The following is a 17,908-nucleotide window of genomic DNA, read 5'->3' as shown; positions in this document are numbered from 1 at the left end:
AATACTGTTATGCCACCTAACATGAGTTCATCTGGTTGATTTTTAGGTCTTTTGCTGGTGTTGATGTAAAACAGCATCCCACAAATAAACAGTACTTGTGTTGGTTTCAGCAACTGACTTCAGATTTTTCTGTGATTCATACGTTAGAAATTCTCATATCTGAACAAGCATCACGTCAGCTAGCAAGCTTTGTCATTTAGTAGCAGAGAACTTGTATGTACAATCTTGTCATCCTTATTTCTAATAGTAAGGCAAATCGGTATTTAAAACTTTGTTGGAAAAAGGTATGTTTCAAACTGTGTGGGTGTAAAATGGTACTGTAATACCAAAAGTTTCTAACAAAAAGAGTCAATTTGAGCAGGAATGTCTCTTAAGACAAAATTAAGAAGCATGATCATTACCTGCTCATCTCAAAATAGGCTTTTGGCCCATGAGGTCCATATAGAAAAGCTGTTGATGTATGGGCTGGATGAGTAGATAGTGAGGTAGACTAAAAAATGTCTGAATGGCAGGGCCTAGTGGGTGGTGGTCAGCAGGTCAAAGTCTACTTGGAGGCCAGTGTCTAGCAGTCCCGGGGTCAGTGCTGGATCCAGTCCTGTTCAACATCTTCCTTAATGACCTGGATGGTGGGGCAGAGTGTACCCTCAGCAAGTTTGCTGATGACACCAAACTGGGAGGAGTGGCTGATACACCAGAGGGTTCTGCTGCCATCCAGAGGTACCTCAACAGGATGGAGAAATGGGATGACAGGAACTTCATAAACAAGGAGAAGGACAAAGTCCTGCACCTGTGTAGGAACAACACCAGACACCAGTATATGCTGGGGGCCACCCAGTTGGAAAGCAGCTTGGCAGAAAAGGGACTGGAGTTCCTGGTAGACACAAAGTTAAAGATAAGCCAGCAATGTGCTCTTGCTGCAAAGAAGGCTAATGGTATCCTGGTCTGTGTTTTAGATAAAATATTGTCAGCAGGTCAAGGGAGATGATCCTTCCCTTCTGCTCAGCACTTGGTGAGGCCACGCCTGGAGTCCTGTGTCCTCTTCTGGGCTCCCTAGTACCAGAGACACTCAGACATCATGGAGAGAGTCCAGCAAAGGGCCACGAAGATGATGAAGGCACTGGAGCTTCTCTCCTGTGAGAAAAGGCTGAGAGACCTGGGACTGTTTAGCCTGGAGAAGAGAAGGTGTTGGTGGGTGGATCTTCCTAATGTATGTAAATATCTGAAGGGAGGGTGTAAAGAAGATAGAGCTAGGCTCTTTTCAGCAGTGCCCAGTGACAGGACCAGAGGCAGTTGGGCACAAAGTGAAACACTAAAGGAGGCACCATCTGAACATTAGGAAACACTTTTTACTGTGAGGGTTACTGAGCACTGGCACAGGTTGCCCAGGAAGGTGATGAAGTCGCCATCCTTGGAGATACTCAAAAGCCATCTGGACATGGCATAGGCAACTGGTTGTAGGTGGCCCTGCTTGAGCAGGAGAGTTGGACCAGGTGACCTCCAGAGCTGCCTTCCAACCTCAACCCTTCAGTGATTCTGTCATTTCTAAAAGCATATGCTAAAGAAAATTCTCAAAGTTACTCAGATGTAATGCTGGAAGACAAGACCAGTCTAATAGTATTTAAATGTGATATTTTGATCTGAGGATCTGTCCATGACTTTAAAAACTTGTGTTATTCTTACTTTTTAGAAGAGTTCAATTATTTGACTTGTAAGGAGCTGTCACACTGATCTTTTTAAAGCAAAGGTGATATTATCTAAGCAGAGCAGTAGAAAAGCTGCTAGCAATAAGACATGAAAATTACAGCCTAAATATCCATAGTACATTCACAATTTTATTTTTTATAGGAGCCATTAGTTAATCTTACTATTTTGTATTGCTTGCAGAGTTACAAATCTGTGTTTGAATAGGAAACAGACTTAGAAGCTGGCAGAGAGAATAAAGAACACATGTAAGAGATTTCACAAGAATTTTTAAAAAATATTTTGCAGTATTTGAACTACCAGTCCTAAGGCTCTTGACTTAAAATGTTATTTGAAGTTGACTGTAATTTACATTACAATTAGAATATTGTAAGGTAGAGCCCATTCTAGAGAAGCAGTTCTTTATTATGTTCATGTTGATGATGAAGGCTGGGATTGCCTTCACCAGTTCTCAGAATTTAGCCTGCTGCTTGTATTTATTAGAGGGGGTGAGTCAGTGTCTGCTGCACCATGAAAACTTTAATAGTACTATCCAAATAGTTTCTGATGTTAATTATATGTAGGGTAAATGTGAATGTCTTTTCTTTATAGTCAAGTGTTATTTTCCAGCCCAGTTATCAGTGTACTCTGGAATGATTCAAATGCTTTGTACCTACAGCAAGCAACTTGATAATTATCAAAGTGTTTATTATCATAAATGTGTGTTTGAAAATGAGAGCTTTGTTTCATTCTGATTACTGTATCTGAAGTTCTCAATCTTAAGACTTTAGTATTTTTTCTTATACTGATTCAGTGTATGAGGGGTACTATGTTCTGTCAGTCCCTGAGCTCAGCATGCCATTGCCCTGTGAGAAGGGTGTGCCCAGGCTGTTACCAACGTTCTCTTGGCTGCCTCCTCGTGCTTCATCCATGACTTCCTACAGCATATGCTCAGCCACCTTTTTTATCGAACCTATTCTATGACTTGGTCTGTTTACCCACTGTCAACTGTGATAGTAACATAAGTCTTACCTGAACATGAGTTTTGCTACCTGAACTTACTGATGAAGCCGAAGAAGTTTCAACATCCCTAGAGCAGTCGCAGTTATGCCTCTCTGCAACTGCAGCTTCTAAGCAGGGGTGGGGAAAAAAGGCGGTGTCTGTATAAGGTACACTTACACCCCTATAAATGCATCTGGTTTGGTACTAGTATAGGCATTCTAGAAAATTCTCAGTGACCAAACTAGCTAAACTTGTGAAGTTTTTTAGTATGAATAAGATAAAGTGGATTGATATCAGCTGAAATTTAAAGAGTGGATAAATTCTCAGAGGGAGTCAGTGAGTTGGGGACTGTGTAGTTATGGTATACAGAAGGGCATGGAGAAATAGGGTGGGTGGAGAGGAGCAAAGTATGAAGACTACTGCTTGGAAACTACAGAAAATATAAAAGGTTTTGTATTAACTGTAAGAGCAATTGCTAATGAAGTGGGGAATTAATATGAAGGAGAAGCAGCTGGGTGCTTGGGTTTGAATGAAAAAGTGATAAGAGTGTCTGGAGTGATCAGTAGCAAAGGAAAGGTGCAACGTTAGGCAGAAATCTGAAGGTAAGTTTGAGACAGAACATCAAAAATAATCTGACAGTAGAATGAAATACTCTGCCACATGTTAAAACTCCCTTGATGAAGGAGCAAATTTATTTTCTCCGATGAGAACAGCAGATAACCTTTTTCTGTAACTTTATGGCATAAAGGGAGGCATAGTACACTACTTGTGAGAAGCTGAGAGTTTTCTGTCCACATCACCATGGCGGCATTCCCATGATAAGAAAATAATTTTCCAATATATATATTTCAAAAGCCTGCTGAACTGTAGCAGAAGCGAATGACAAAATACTGCTGTGTATGAGACATCAATGGAGCCACTCACTTCCCCCCCCCCCCCCCGCCCCCCGCCGCCATGATCCACGGAATTGGCTTGCTTATGTAGTTAGATTTCTTAACTTGTTAGCAGCTGCTACAGCCAAAAGCTGTCAGAGCTTGGAGAGGTCTGTCAACACAGTGTTTGAAGACTCATACATACCATAAAGGGCAAGCCTGCACTTTTTTATGTATTCCATGTTTAAAGTTGCCTTGGCCACAAGTAACTCCTGTGTGTAATGAACTTTGCTTGAAAGTTGGTTATAGGTGCTAAGAAGAGGGCTGGTGGTAAGGAAATACTGTTCTGTTTTCCGCGCCTAGTGGCTATGTAGCTCTTCCTACGAGGAATTGTGTGCAAATTACCCAGTTCTTTACTTCTAGACAGCCTCTAAAAACACGGTTGGTTTTTGCCACACACTGTTCTGAGAACAGCAGCCTTAAATTCAATAGAAGCCAAGGCATTATGAGTATTGAGACTATGTGGGGATTAGGAGAGAAGAATTGCAGTAGAACAGGGTATAACACTTAGACATTTGTATAATCAAGGAATGAGTTGCATTGGGAAACATACTTTATTTTTGAGTTACTGTAAGCATTTTTGGGAATGCTGTGATTTTTGCAGATTTGAGTGTGTTGTCATTTAGTTCTTGTCTACTCGGACTGCACGAACAATTCTGGAAAGTTAAGCATGTAAAACTTTTCCTGTGTTTGAAAAACAGAAACCAAAATCAGACCCTTAAACTCATGAATAATTTGATGACAAATTATCAATTTCTTCAGAAGATTATTTTATCCTTGGTTCCTGAGTGGACTCCTATTGAAGGAATGAAGCCAGTACCTGCTCTTAAAAAAAACTTCTTAGTTATCACTTTAGATATTGTTGAGTACTGGAGCAAAAAGAAATCTTCCAAGAACTAATTGGAAAGCAAGATGATCTGTGTGAACGACACCAGTTTCATTGCTTGTAATTGAATTACAGTTGTTACTGAGTGCAGTTATTTGCATATACTGTGGTGACCTAAATCAAATCCATGCAACACCTACCTGAAACTGCCATGTAATCTCTTCTGAGTTATGCTAGGGATTTTGAGAAAATCAGCCAGAAAAAAAAAAAAACAAAGCCCAAAGCAAACCAATAGGAGATCAAAGCATAGGTGACTTGGCTGAGTAAATACATAACTGATGATTGTGATGCTAGATGTGTAAAACAATTATTTCAAAGGAACTCGAGGTGCTAAAGAAAATATTTTCAAAAGATGAAATAATACCAGTACTGGTCTCCTCCAGTTGCTTTTAGCCTCTTAAGTTTTATGCAATACTCTTCTCCCCCCCCCCCCCCTTCCAAGTACTTGAAGCAAACAAAAATTATTAGCTTCTGTCAGCATCTCTTTGTTCTTTCCTAGCTTTCTCTTTAAAGATAATTTCAAAGATGTACTGTGCCATTGGACTTGCTCCTCATCTGATGGAATTGAAATGTATTCCTTCTGTTCTGGAGTTTTTAGTGAATTAATTGTGTCTTCATAACAGAGTTTTCCCAGAGTTGCTGGCCAGCCTCCTGCATTTTCTGGGAATCTGGGTCTGTTCCCCTTTGTGATGACGTTCCCTTCAAGGACTAAATCAGTGATACTGTGTATGTTAAAAGGGCCTTGGACCGTATTCAGAGAAAATTTTATCTTATATTTGTTATCTTTTGGCTTAGAAAAACTTACTATATGTCAAGCTATTGATATTGTAATACAGCAGTTTTGAACTGCTCTTGATTTGCCCCTCTCAGTAAAATTCTGAAGTGGGTATAGGATCCTGTTTTATAGTGAATTACAGTAATAGTAAGTTGTCTTTTTTTTTTAAATTACCCTGCCCATGTCATCACATCTGCAAACTACAGGTGATGTCCCACCAGTAGCTAAATCGCCATAACTGACTTTTCTGCAAGGTTTGAATTCTATTCCATTTCTTTGAGAAAGAAAGGTTTCATTACTGTCTATGTCTTGCCAAGTTAAAAAGCAATTTTTAAAATGTAATTGAATACTGCTTGGACTTCACCTGTCTTTGTAAAAAAACTGTGGGAATTCAGAGACACTTAATACACGAATTTGTTTTAAAAAGCAGAAGACAGTAATATGTACTATTTCCCTGTACAGGCTGAGTCCCACGGGAATACACAGTAATAATGTAATGATAATTTCAGTGTTATATTTATTTTACACAAAGAGAAACAAAACTGTATATCAGAGGCAAATTCTAAGGGAAACTACTATCTTAGTACCAACAATAATGAGAAAGTGAGTATATATTATTATTGTAACTCAGCAAAAGCTTTATTATCAGTTATAACTACTGAGTAGTTTACTCATCTGAGTATCCTAGAGTTGTTTTTCATAAAATCTATTCTTGTTTTTCTACAAGTAGCATTCTAAACAAAAAAATCATGCTTTCTAGCCTAGATTACCCTTTGGAGTTACGGTGTTTTTAAATTGGATGGATCCAGGCTTTATACATCTCATTGTTAAGTCTAGTTCCATAACTTGGATTTATGAAGTTAGACAGATAGGTAGTTGTGCTGGGGGGTGGGGAGGATGACGACCAAAACCAACCCGTGATATTTAACAGTTATTAAAAGCTACACACTTCATTTTAAGACACAATCATTTTTTCACCTACTATGACATAAACACTGTAGGAGCTTAGTATTACACTTTTGTGTCTCTTCTCCTGCTTTGCAAAATACTAGCAAATCCATCAAATGCTCTTTTCTTAACAAAAAACTGGCCCTGTCCTAAATTGGTCTGACTTTTTTGACTGAGTTGTTCATTTGAATTTTTGAGGTTGGCAGCTGTTGCAGAATTGTTCTCCAGTCCTGTCAAAGTAGCGTCATCCTCCGTCGTGCTGGAATCAGTGCTTTTGGAGGCTGCATTTCCTGTAGTCTTTTGTGGGAATGAACATGAACTGTATCGTGTGTTTTCACTGAAGAAGCCTTGTGGGACTGAGAATGAATCGTTATCACTCTGATCCAGTTGGAAATGATCTTCTGTGTTGAAAACTGATTGTGTTTTCCCAGAAGAGTGAAGATGCAGCAAATCTGCTGTAAGGTTGCAACACTGCGTTTCTTCGGGCAGACTGCTGTTGCTGGTATTGTGTAATAAATCCATCACTGTTTTCCTCATTAAAGCCTCTTTGCATTTTATCTGCACAAGCCTTAGTTGTGTTAACCTGCTTCCCCTGTGGTAGCAAGTCGTCTTTCTCTGTAATAACTGTGTGTTGAGGCAGAGACTGAAGAGATGATTCATTGCTGGAATGCAGTAGCAATGTTGTTTTTACAATTTCATTCAAAACAGTATCAACGGGAGCAAAAATAAAGTCATTGTTCTCTGATGTACTTGTGTTTCTTCTTAATGTAATGTCGCCTTCACCATGATTCTTTTCAGAGGAGTTCCTATCTGTGTGCTCGTCTGTACTTCCCTCTGGTGCGTTTTCTTTTTGTTCAGCGGGACTGAAGCTGAGGGAATGCTGTGGCTTAATGGGAAACTGATGCAGCTGCAATTCAGCCTCTTCAGGACTGTTCTCCGTGTCATACGTGGGAGAATGTTTTAATGAAAGTAATGTATTACCAAAATCTCTATGTTGATTGTGGAGAGAATTGGAAATACAGTTTTGTACTGTTAACTCTGCATCAGTAAAAGAACCAAACCTATCAGGAACATTTTGACTTGAACTAATTGTGTTTGAATCTGACATGCTTATGTGGTCACTACATTTATCAGCGAAAGGTGATGCTGTTTCAGGCATGATGGTATCTGATTCATAATTAATAGTGGTGTCAAAATATGCATTGTTCTCATCTTCATTTTCCCCAATATGCTGAAGTTCTGGAGCAATGGTTGGAGACCCTGGCAGTCTTGAGAACTTCTCAGTTCTACTGTTCATATCGGCCTCCTCTGACTGACAGATTGGCACATTGTCACAAACATGAGGTTGTTCCAGTTCAAAGTCTGCTAAAGAGCTACAGTCACTCACTGTGAATGGAGTCCCTTCATCTGAAGAACTATCGCCAAATATATCTGCTGAAGCATCTTTTTCATTAGTAGGTTCCATGTTACAGTTGTGCTCTGTAAGAGGGGAGTTTTCTATTGTTTGGTAGACACTTCCATTCTCAGTATTTGTAGCTCTCTTGCAGCTACTGGGTAAAATAAAATCTCCCACATCACTAGTTATATTTATGTTGTATTTTAGACCAAGTTGTTCATCACAGCTTTGCCCTCCAGGCATAAATTTTGCTGTGCTTATGGGTTCATTATGTGAAATGATACTTTTTCTTTCAAAAGACTCTGATGTAGCCTTTGTGATTTTGGACTGCAGCAGACCAGAGTTGTTGCTTACCTTGCTGTTCCTAGAATCTTGTGCAACTCTATGTGTTTGTGTTGTGGAAAATGGGAAGCCAGTTTCTCCTGTGAAGGATAAATCAAAATCTGAAAAGTCAGTGTGATTGGAATAAGAGTCAGCACTCAATCTCCTGGGTGTGGGAGGGAATCTGCTCTTTTCTGAATCTTCATTATTTGCATATTTTTAATCTTTCCATAACGAAAAGTCGTTACACATTAATTTTCGTGGCATTACTTCATTGCTGTTCTTGTAATCTATCCTTACAGAAAATAGTCCATTATTATCAACATTTATATTTTCATCATTGCTGATACTAGTTTTGATGTCGGAAAACACTGTCTTTTTCTTCACATTGATCCCATCATTGCTTTGTTTCTGGTACTCTTGTTCCGTGTTTGGTGCATGTACACTGCTACCAATGACATTTTCACGCAAAGTAGAAGTTTCTGCAGGAAAAATGCCTGTGTTTCTTGAAGAATTTTCATCACAAATGAACAAATTATGCTGCGTATTTGTTGGTTTGCTTGCAGAGCACTCTCTGCTCAAGGTTTCATCTGAAAAAGCTTGATTAGAATAAGTATGTTCTGAACCTGAATTTTTGTTCCTGTGCATGAGTCTCCACAGGCTCACAAGGTAGGGTCTAGCAAAATCACCCAGACAAAAAGCACAAACAAATGTAATGAGCACAGAGAGGCAGACAGCCAACGCAAGGTCTTGCTCTGTTCTTCCTTGTCTAAAAACAGTTTTAGTGTCCCGGGCTTTTCTAACCAAAAATGTTGAAACCCTTTCTTTCACCTGTATATTGTAGATGAGATATTTCTTCTTTGTTGTATTAAAAATACACAAATATACCCCCTCAGCAGTTTTCTCGGCATTGTATAACACTAAATTATTCATTTTATCCAATGTCATATGAGGAAGACTGTTATCTTTTGAAATTCTACCTTTAGGTGTCCACCAAGAGACTCCATTACCTGAAATAAAAGAAAATACAAACTAAATCTTTCTTGAAAGTGTAAGATACTTGGTTTGCAGGGTCAAGTTATTTCTATAAGAACATACTCTGACTTATCAGAATTTTAACTATTTATTATAAAATCAATTTTCCTTTTATCCATCAGTAGTCATTTTACATGGCACCAAGTACCTGTTAAACCATCATATATTCCCCCCCACATTTAAAACACAGTACTTATGGGGTATTTATAGCAGACTTTACAAGGAAAATGGTGTGCGTGAGGCAGGAGATCACTGAAATTATCAAAGTATGTTCTGGGTCATACTAGAAACACCTGCTGATCTCCCTTGTGGAAAGTCCATATTGATAACCAGCCATTCTCCAGCGTGGCCGTGGTCACTGCATGCAGCTACAAGCTGTAACTTCGCTAGTTAACTGTCAATGTTTCAACCACTGCAATTTTCCTGTAGTTACTGCTTTGACTGCAGCAAAAAGGTTTGAAAACCAAGGATATTTGTATGTACTCAGCAATTGTTTCAGACTTCAGCTAGTGTAGGCCAGGGCTGGTTGTTGGCTTTTGGAAGACGTTTCAAGGTTGTATATGCACCTCAGCCTCTGGATCTGCTTGTGTTCCCTCTTGAGTTTTGGTGCAATCCAGTGTGTTGATTTTAATCCCCTGATCAGAGTTTCCATGACTTTCCTTATTAATAGAAAAAGCACGTGGCATTTCTGATAGACCCTGTGTATTTTCATTTGAGGATAAAGTGTTTCAAGGGGAAAGCCTTACCACCTCAAAGCGCTATCAGTCCATTAGAGTGAAACCAATTTGCCGTACGGCACATGGCAAATACACCTTCTGCTCTAAGCTTGGTCTTAGTTTTCCTTCTGCATGAGAAGTCTTAGCTCTGCAGATTTTGTCACTTAGTGTTTCAAGTGCTCTGTATTAATTGTAAATGCTGAATTAATTTCCTAAGTGAACTGTCTGCTACAGTAGTTGTACTTTTTTAGAAAAAATATAAATCTTTTTCCTTGCAGATAAACTTCCATTTCATTTTGCTGTAACTGAATACTAGAAACACTATTGTATCCTTCTCAGTTTTCTACACGCCCCAGAAGTGCCAACCCACTATTCAGTCCTTTGTTTACATTCCAAAGTTAACTGATAAATTTGCAACGTACTACTTATGATTATGATTATTGAAATGTATTTGTGTGTAATTTGGCATCACTAGTTTAATGTAAGGAAGGAGATGAAGACTTATTTTGGGAAACATGACTTTCAAGTACTCTAACCAGTATACTACTTTCTAATGAAATAATTTGCATGTTAAATTATTATTCAGTTACTTTTAAGCAGTGTCTTTAGAAATCCATTTTTTAAACCAGACTTCTTTGATCATTCTGCATGCATTTGGATTTTAGCAGTGTGTGGATAGAGTCCCTGTTTTACATACCCCTTGTGTTGTCCAAGTCACAGTTTAGCACCGATGTCTTCCCTGTTGGGATTACAGCCCGTTTGAGCAAAACACTGTTGCTGCAGTTTAAATGGAAACTTGAAAGATACAGCAGAGGTTTCTGTGAGTTGCTGGCAGTTTTCTTGTATGAAATACTCCATTTTTTCCTTGTGGAGTCAAACAGAAAATGAAATAAATGTTTGAATGTGTTTTGGCTGCAGTTAAATATCCAGGCATCATTTGACGAATCCACTTCAAGTTGAAAGAAGTTCAAACTGATTAATATCTGTGGTAGAGGGGTGGTCAGAGCATTTTCACGGACATCCACAACCTATTTGGAAATAATTCAGAATTAATTTTATAAACCTTACAATGGAATCCTAATTGCAACATCAACAGTAACATTTATTTTAGTATACAGGCACTTTTGCAGTTATGGGAATAATACATCTGATTAGGATTTCAAGAACATTGTTCTAAGCTTTTTAATTTAGATGAAAAGTTTAAATTTTGGTATATTTAGAATTTTCCCATTGTAGACTACCTCTGTGTGAATGGGAAGCCACAGGGCTGTCACTGGAAGGGATGGAGGTAGAAAAGGAAGTGTGTGTGTTTAAGCCAGTTGTGGATTGGTTTGTGGCATAGATAAATGGTGAATTTATGGTTATATTTTGTATATTTACAAGCATGTTTGTTTTCCTATATATGAAATGCAAATGTATAATATGAAAATAATTATTTTCACCATTTGCTTTAGTTTTTATAATTGTATACTAATATAATAAAGACTAATATAAACATGCAGAATAGTTGATAATTAATATCTTTAATGGTGATTAACACAAAACATTGATACAGTTGTAATATTGCTTTACAACCTGTAATTTGTTGAGATCTCTGAAGGCATCTGGATGAATTATAGTTATCTATAGTATAGGCATCTTGAATTATAGTTATAGTTATGGATGTCTTTCAGCTGCGAACAGTTTTGAAAATCATTCAGATCAATCTGTTGTATGCCATTGGATAACAAATGGATGGTTTGTAAAGATTGCAGCAGGCCTAGTCCTAGGAAGAACAAAACTATTTTACACTTCATGTTCTTGTTTTCCCAGTTGCGTCAAGTGGCTTTTTCAAATTCTTTGCAATGAAATTCCTTCCAATCCTGTCTATTGCAACGCGTGGCTGCAGGCTTTGAGTTACCATCCCTTTCCTGTTCAGGGGTTGTCCCATTCTAAAAGCTGTGTAGCATCAACAGCGGGCACCTTAACACATTCGCAATCAATGCATGTTTTAAAAATCCACATCTCCATAAAAGCAGTAACATTCCTTTGTGCTATCAAAATTACTCCAACTGTGATCTCTGTACTTTGAGCACGCTTCTCCGGAGAACTGGAGGTAGGAAAAGAGGAGTGTGAAAAGGCTGGAATATGCTCGGTTTGTATGATCGAGATATGTTAATTGTAAATAAAAGATGGAGATGCAAAAGGTGATACAGTATCTCCTATTTGTTGCCTTCTGCAAGTTCACGGGAGTTTTTAATATGTGGGATTATTTGAACCACATTCGTAGGACACAAACGTGACTGAAAACAAGAACATGTGTTGCTTATGCCTGTCTGCCTGTGAATTATCAAGCATGACAGTATATTCTTCAGCACACCCTGGTTATGACAGCATCCGTCTCGCGTAAGTAGCCCTTTTGAATGCTGGAGATAGATACCTCGTTTTTCTCAGGTGCTGCGCAGGCAGCCCCCAGAGCTCCAGCCTGCAGGCTCCAGTGGGAAGGCAGGCACCTGAACGCTCAGCATCACCGCAGTTTGTGACACCTGAACGTCACTCTGGAGTGATTTTTTGATTACACAGGGTTGCTGAGAAGCTACTAGTTCTTAAAAATCTTGCCCTTGGTGTCATCTTGTTTACTGGAAATCTCGTATTTCACTTTGCTGTTCTGTTTGCTGAGTAATTGCTCTTCGGGTTTATCGCGAAAAGCAGAGGGAACGATTCATTCCTGCTGTAAAACTAGAGGTAGCTGACAGGAAAGGCATTCAGAAGTGCTGGCCGGTCACAAATTCTTCCTTGCACCTGCATGAGGAATTGTGGTTTGGGTGCTTCCCTGAAGCTAAATTTGTCCCGAAAATATAGACAGGTGTGGGAGCAGTGGGCAGCAGCCTGACTCCTGGGGTGGCAGTTGCGAGGAGGGTTTCTCTGTGGCCGAACCCCTCTGCTTTAGAACTTCAGTTTGTGTTTTCTTACCAGAGCATAAAAACCAGAATGTTAGTGAAATATTTTGGAGGAGGGAAAATAAAGTTTGGAACATGTATTTAAATTAATATGGGATTTAAGTATAACTTGAAGTGTGGTGGTACGATGCAGAGCAATTTTACATGCAAAAATTTAGGCTCTTACAGAAAAGGGTTGATCTGTCTGACCCACTGAGGCATCCTAGAATGTGTAGTTATATTTATTTATCAAAACAAATAACATCTGCATCAATGTATTTCATAATGTAAGCTTTTCTATACTGTCTATATGGGAACCTTACAGATACCAGAGAGTATTTAAGCGAAATGGTTTCCTGCATGCCAGAGAATTTAGTATCAAAAAAGGAGGAAAATAGAGCTTTGAGGACCCTGTGTAGGTGCAAAATTACTCCCTTTGTCTGACTTTGTGAGATAAGTGGGTTTTTTCGTTCCCTGCCTCCAGTATTTTCAACACCTAGAGCTAATGAGTCTGATGATGTTATCAGAGATCAATTAAATTCAGCAAACAATATATAGGATAGTCTTGCTCGTGCTGTAGCTTTTGCTTCGATTAAACACTCTTTGGACAGCGTGAACCATCTGTTTATGAGGATGGAGGCTGTCATCAAGGCTATGGTGCCGAGCTTAGTTCAGCGACTAGCAAACACTTTCCAAAAGTCTATCGAAACCTTACGGTCCGCTCTTGTTACTAGAAGGTGTCACTTTGGTTGGGTGTCAGATGGCACAGAGCAAAATTGACTGAACAAAATGTACTTTCCTGTCTTTGGGAAATACTGAAATTGGAGCAAGTTTTATGTAAGAGAGTATTGACTTTCTTCTGGAGAGTAGTAAGAAATTCCGTATCTGTAATTTTCTTGATGTTAAGGTTCATGACTGGGTTGCGGAGGCTGCTGTTTTTCCGGAGATCCTTATTTGCCTTGCTATATGGGATAAAATACTGCTTGGGCTCTTGGAGGAAAAATTTGACTGACATTAAGGCATTATGATCGCAAAGACACTATAAAAAACCCCAACCTAATCCGAAACAACCCATTTGCTTCAGTCTCTGCATTTGCCCACAGGTGGAACTTTCCCTCACCTTAGGTGTAACTAAATGAGACAGTTGCATTCTGAACTCAGCAAGATGCACCAAATCGTACACAAACCCAACTTACTCTTATCCTTAAAGATGTTGAAATGCTTACCTCTTGGAACTGCGTTAAGATTATTTCTTTCAATAGACAGTACTTTCAAAGCAGGCAGGAGACGACCAACTTTTCCGTGCTTTTTAGACCCATGTGTAGGCGTAGGGATGTCCGGTGTGAGTGTGTGGATGGCATTACCGGCGAGGTTGAGAGTTTCTAAATCAGGTAAATTTCTCCAAGTAGTTAAGGAAAGTTCAGAAATCAGGTTGTTACTGAGATTCATGTGTTTTAGCATCCACTCTTCAGCTCTTCCATCAGTGCACGGAAAAGTTTTAATACTATTGTAACTAAAATCAGCCATTATTGCGGTTTGTGATATATCTTCTGGAAGAGTAGATATTCCGGTAAAAGAGCAGTTCACCGAGAACTCCCCATCCCACCAGCAGCCTGAATGGTGATGTGTATCAAGAAGAATCTGCTGTGACCTGGTTCCCACTGATCCAGGAAGATGAAAGGAAAGGACCACAGCTATGACACTCAAGTGAAGGTTATCCATAGTATCTATATGTAAAATGTATTATGATAAGTTCAGCATAACGAGTTAAATGGAAAGCGGAAATACTTTGACATTAAAAAGAAATCAACACTAAACAAATACCCAAAGCATTACCAATGTTCTGCATCCGGTTTTGGAGTCCTAGGTATTTTTCAAAAAGAACATTCATAAACTGGTACCCTTCCCCCTCCCTCCACCTCTCCCAAAAAACAATCCGAACCTTTTCTTTCTTTTCCAGCCCTTCGGCCAAGAAACGCAGCTTCTCAGGAACTCGTGAACAGCAGCGGAGACCTTTGAACTCTACTTCAGGTATCATACACAGTCGCCACTGAGCGAAGTCCGCCAGATACAATCCATGACGAATAGATGTCAGATGATTTTCATACTCACTCATACACACTCCTAATAAAATACTACTTTCCTTGTCAATAACACAATGATATATTTTTAATGAAAAACTATATCCTTACAAATAACGCTTACAAACCACAGCTGCATCTTAGAATTTATTATTTCATTTCAAAACAAAGATGAGAAATTCAATTGTCTTTCACCTATTGAAACAACCACCACCTTTGCAGAGGCTGAGAATTCTTCACATGCAAGTTGTTTCAGTGACCCAGTATGGTATTTTACACAGAGGCATGTAGAATGTACTTTAAACACACAGAATCTTAAGTGCCTCTGTGGAATTGAAATAAATAATGTGCCACACAATGTTTTAAATACGTATAGAAAAATGTACCTTAGGCAATTAGAAGATAAACAACAAATAAATACGCAACAGAGGGCATGCGCCATGCCAACATTTCTTAAACTGTGTAGTGAGGACAATAAAATACATTAACAATACATAAATAGTGTCTAACAAATTGATAATTTATTTAACTTGGTATTTGAATGATCAGTTTTGCTATGCTTTGACAAAAAATCCACACTTCAGAACAGATTCTCTGGACCATGACTGAAGAGCACCTTTGTGACAAATCTTTCATTTATGTTGCATACAGTATTTTAAACATAACCCTTGATGATTATGAGAATGCAATACTAGCATATAGGCATGTCAGTATTAACGAAAGAGCTTTAATATGCTCTTCATGTGTCATCTACTTGACTGAGGCAGTACCTGTCATCTGTTTTGGCTTCAAGGACGCTGCTGCTTATGTTTTTATACCTCTGTGTGTATTTATAAGAATAAAGTGACAAACTTCCATTAGCATGAGTGAAAACTGTAAAAATGTTATAGTTTATTTCCTCCTCTTAACTGTAACAGATACTAACTGGGGCACTACTTAGCAGCAAAAATGTGTGCATGTTTTCAGCAAAACATGTGTTGAAGTGGTTAAGCAAAACTAACTGTAGTAAAAGTATGAAGTTCATGAAGGCAGTGTGCAAAACGTTAGCTGGAGCGTGTCCAGAGAAGGGCAACGAAGCTGGTGAGGGGTCTGGAGCACAAGTCTTATGAGGAGTGGCTGAGGGAACTGGGGTTGTTTAGTCTGGAGAAGAGGAGGCTGAGAGGAGACCTTATCGCTCTCTACAACTACCTGAAAGGAGGTTGTGGCGACGAGGGTGTTGGTCTCTTCTCCCAAGTAACTAGTGATAGGACAAGAGGAAATGGCCTCAAGTTGCGCCAGGGGAGGTTTAGATTGGATATTAGGAAAAATTTCTTCACTGAGAGGGTGGTCAGGCATTGGAACAGGCTGCCCAGGGAGGTGGTGGAGTCGCCATCTCTGGAAGTGTTCAAAAAACGTGTGGATGTGGCGCTTCAGGACATGGTTTAGGGGACATGGTGGCGCTGCATTAATGGTTGGACTTGATGATCTTAAAGGTTCTTTCCAACCTAGTGATTCTGTGATTCTGTGATTCATTTTCCCATCATCTTTAATGTAACCAATTCAATGGCTTTTGCTACATTTTTTCCTATTTACTCCATTTTTATTACAACAGCTCCACTGCTGTCCACCCTCTTCTCTGAACCCCAACAACTACTGAGCATCAAAACCTGGCTTTGCTTTAGAGCAATTAGGGAAACGTGACCCCTCTGACCCACCCGCGTGGTGTAACGCCTGACCTAAGGGTCCTCCTCTAGAAATCACTTCCACCCATACACATCCTGCACGAGGACTGACTGAATTCTAGCACATACAGCAGTTGGGACCTTAGATATGAACCTCTTGTTGCAGCAGGAGCTGATTTGTATTTTGTGGAATTTTATGTACTGGGAGAGCTATAAAACAAGGGTAGATTGTTTATCTTCCTGTAACAAATGACCAATTCTGAAGTTAATGTGTAACATTTGCACAACTTTTAATAAGCGAAGTGTGTGCTTATCTAGAAAAACTTGTCAAAAAACCTACCTGGAAAGTCACCTCTGTGGCCTCCATTATTAAGCTTACGTCACACTACTGCAAAACAAAACTATTTTAAACTGAAGAAAATACACAGGGAGGGAGGAGTGGGAGACTTCTAAGGAGCTGGTCTATTTTTTGTACAGCACACCTTACCTCTGCAAAAGCACTTATAAGGCTACAATACTTTCTGTAAGGTCTCAGTTCACTGTGGACATGGTTTCACTGTTGACAAATTCATATACACATGTATTTACTCTGCTGTCAGAGGATTCAGTTCCACCACGTTTTGAATTACAGACCTGCAGTTTAACTTCAGAATGTAATTATTAGGTTCTCAGTAATGCATCACTACTGATACTCATGGGGAAAAAGAGATCTGATCTCAGACACTGCTGCTTACAATCATGCTTCAGATTATTACCTGTTGAATAATGAATTCATACACTGTTCACACTAAAGCACCCAGGAAAATACTTTTTTTTGGGTAGTGCGCAGTTACAAGTACATCTTCAAAAATGTACCTCTAATATAAACACTTTTTATAAATCCTTCATATAAATTAAGCAACTGTAGAATCCCTAAACTGCACAGATAGAATGGGAGGTCCAGCAACACTTCCATAATCACCAGACTATTTAAAAATTGAAGTTGCATTTTCACACTTGATATTAATTTCAAAAAATTATTTGTGCTAGCGTAATTTTTTCTTTAACTGCATGATAATATATGGCAGAAATAATGCAGTATTTTAAAGTGCATCTACCATTACCACTCTCTTAGCACACATATGGTAAACCACGTAATTTTTGGGGAAATCACTATATCAACCTTTGGCAGGAAATGAAGAGAAGAGAAAAATCTGCCGCTTCTGCCGTTCTAGGCAAATCCACTTCCAACAACAAATCGACATTCTGGTTGAAGTACTTTGGATCGCAGTTGTGTTTTCAGCAGTCCTCAAGGTCTTGGGATGTAGGACAAAAATCTCCTTTAAAGGCAACTGAAGGCAGTCAAGGCTATTGCTAAGATCACGTTCTTTAAATCTATTCCACTGATCCCAATTCAGGAAGGTACTTCAGTATGTGTGTAGAGTGAAAGCTTACTAAATCAGTGCCACTATTACAGCTAACAGGATGATGACATAATACTGCTGAATGTAACAGCTTTTGCTTAAAAATACTATGTAATAAATGTTAGTATAAACTGCTGTAAAAACAGAAATCCTT

The 17,908-nt window shown here is 39.0% G+C and overlaps 1 protein-coding gene across 1 annotated transcript; it reads right to left on the bottom strand.

Moving 5' to 3' along the window:
• Positions 1–6,286: 6,286 nt before the first annotated feature.
• Positions 6,287–14,498, bottom strand: LRRC66 (leucine rich repeat containing 66; the record flags this gene model as incomplete). Its single annotated transcript, XM_081998907.1, is given in 8 exon segments — positions 6,287–6,737; positions 6,739–8,159; positions 8,163–8,950; positions 10,389–10,719; positions 11,267–11,314; positions 11,318–11,332; positions 11,335–11,456; positions 13,836–14,498. Coding segments are annotated over 8 exon segments (3,672 nt in total). The 5' UTR covers positions 14,332–14,498.
• Positions 14,499–17,908: the final 3,410 nt, after the last annotated feature.

The sequence above is a fragment of the Phaethon aethereus genome (genome assembly GCF_964289735.1).
Source record: "Phaethon aethereus genome assembly, chromosome: 4".
In the NCBI taxonomy this organism is placed as follows: Eukaryota; Metazoa; Chordata; class Aves; order Phaethontiformes; family Phaethontidae; genus Phaethon; species Phaethon aethereus.
The sequence above is the reverse complement of the archived record's forward strand: the minus strand, read 5'-3'. Positions and strand labels throughout refer to the sequence as shown.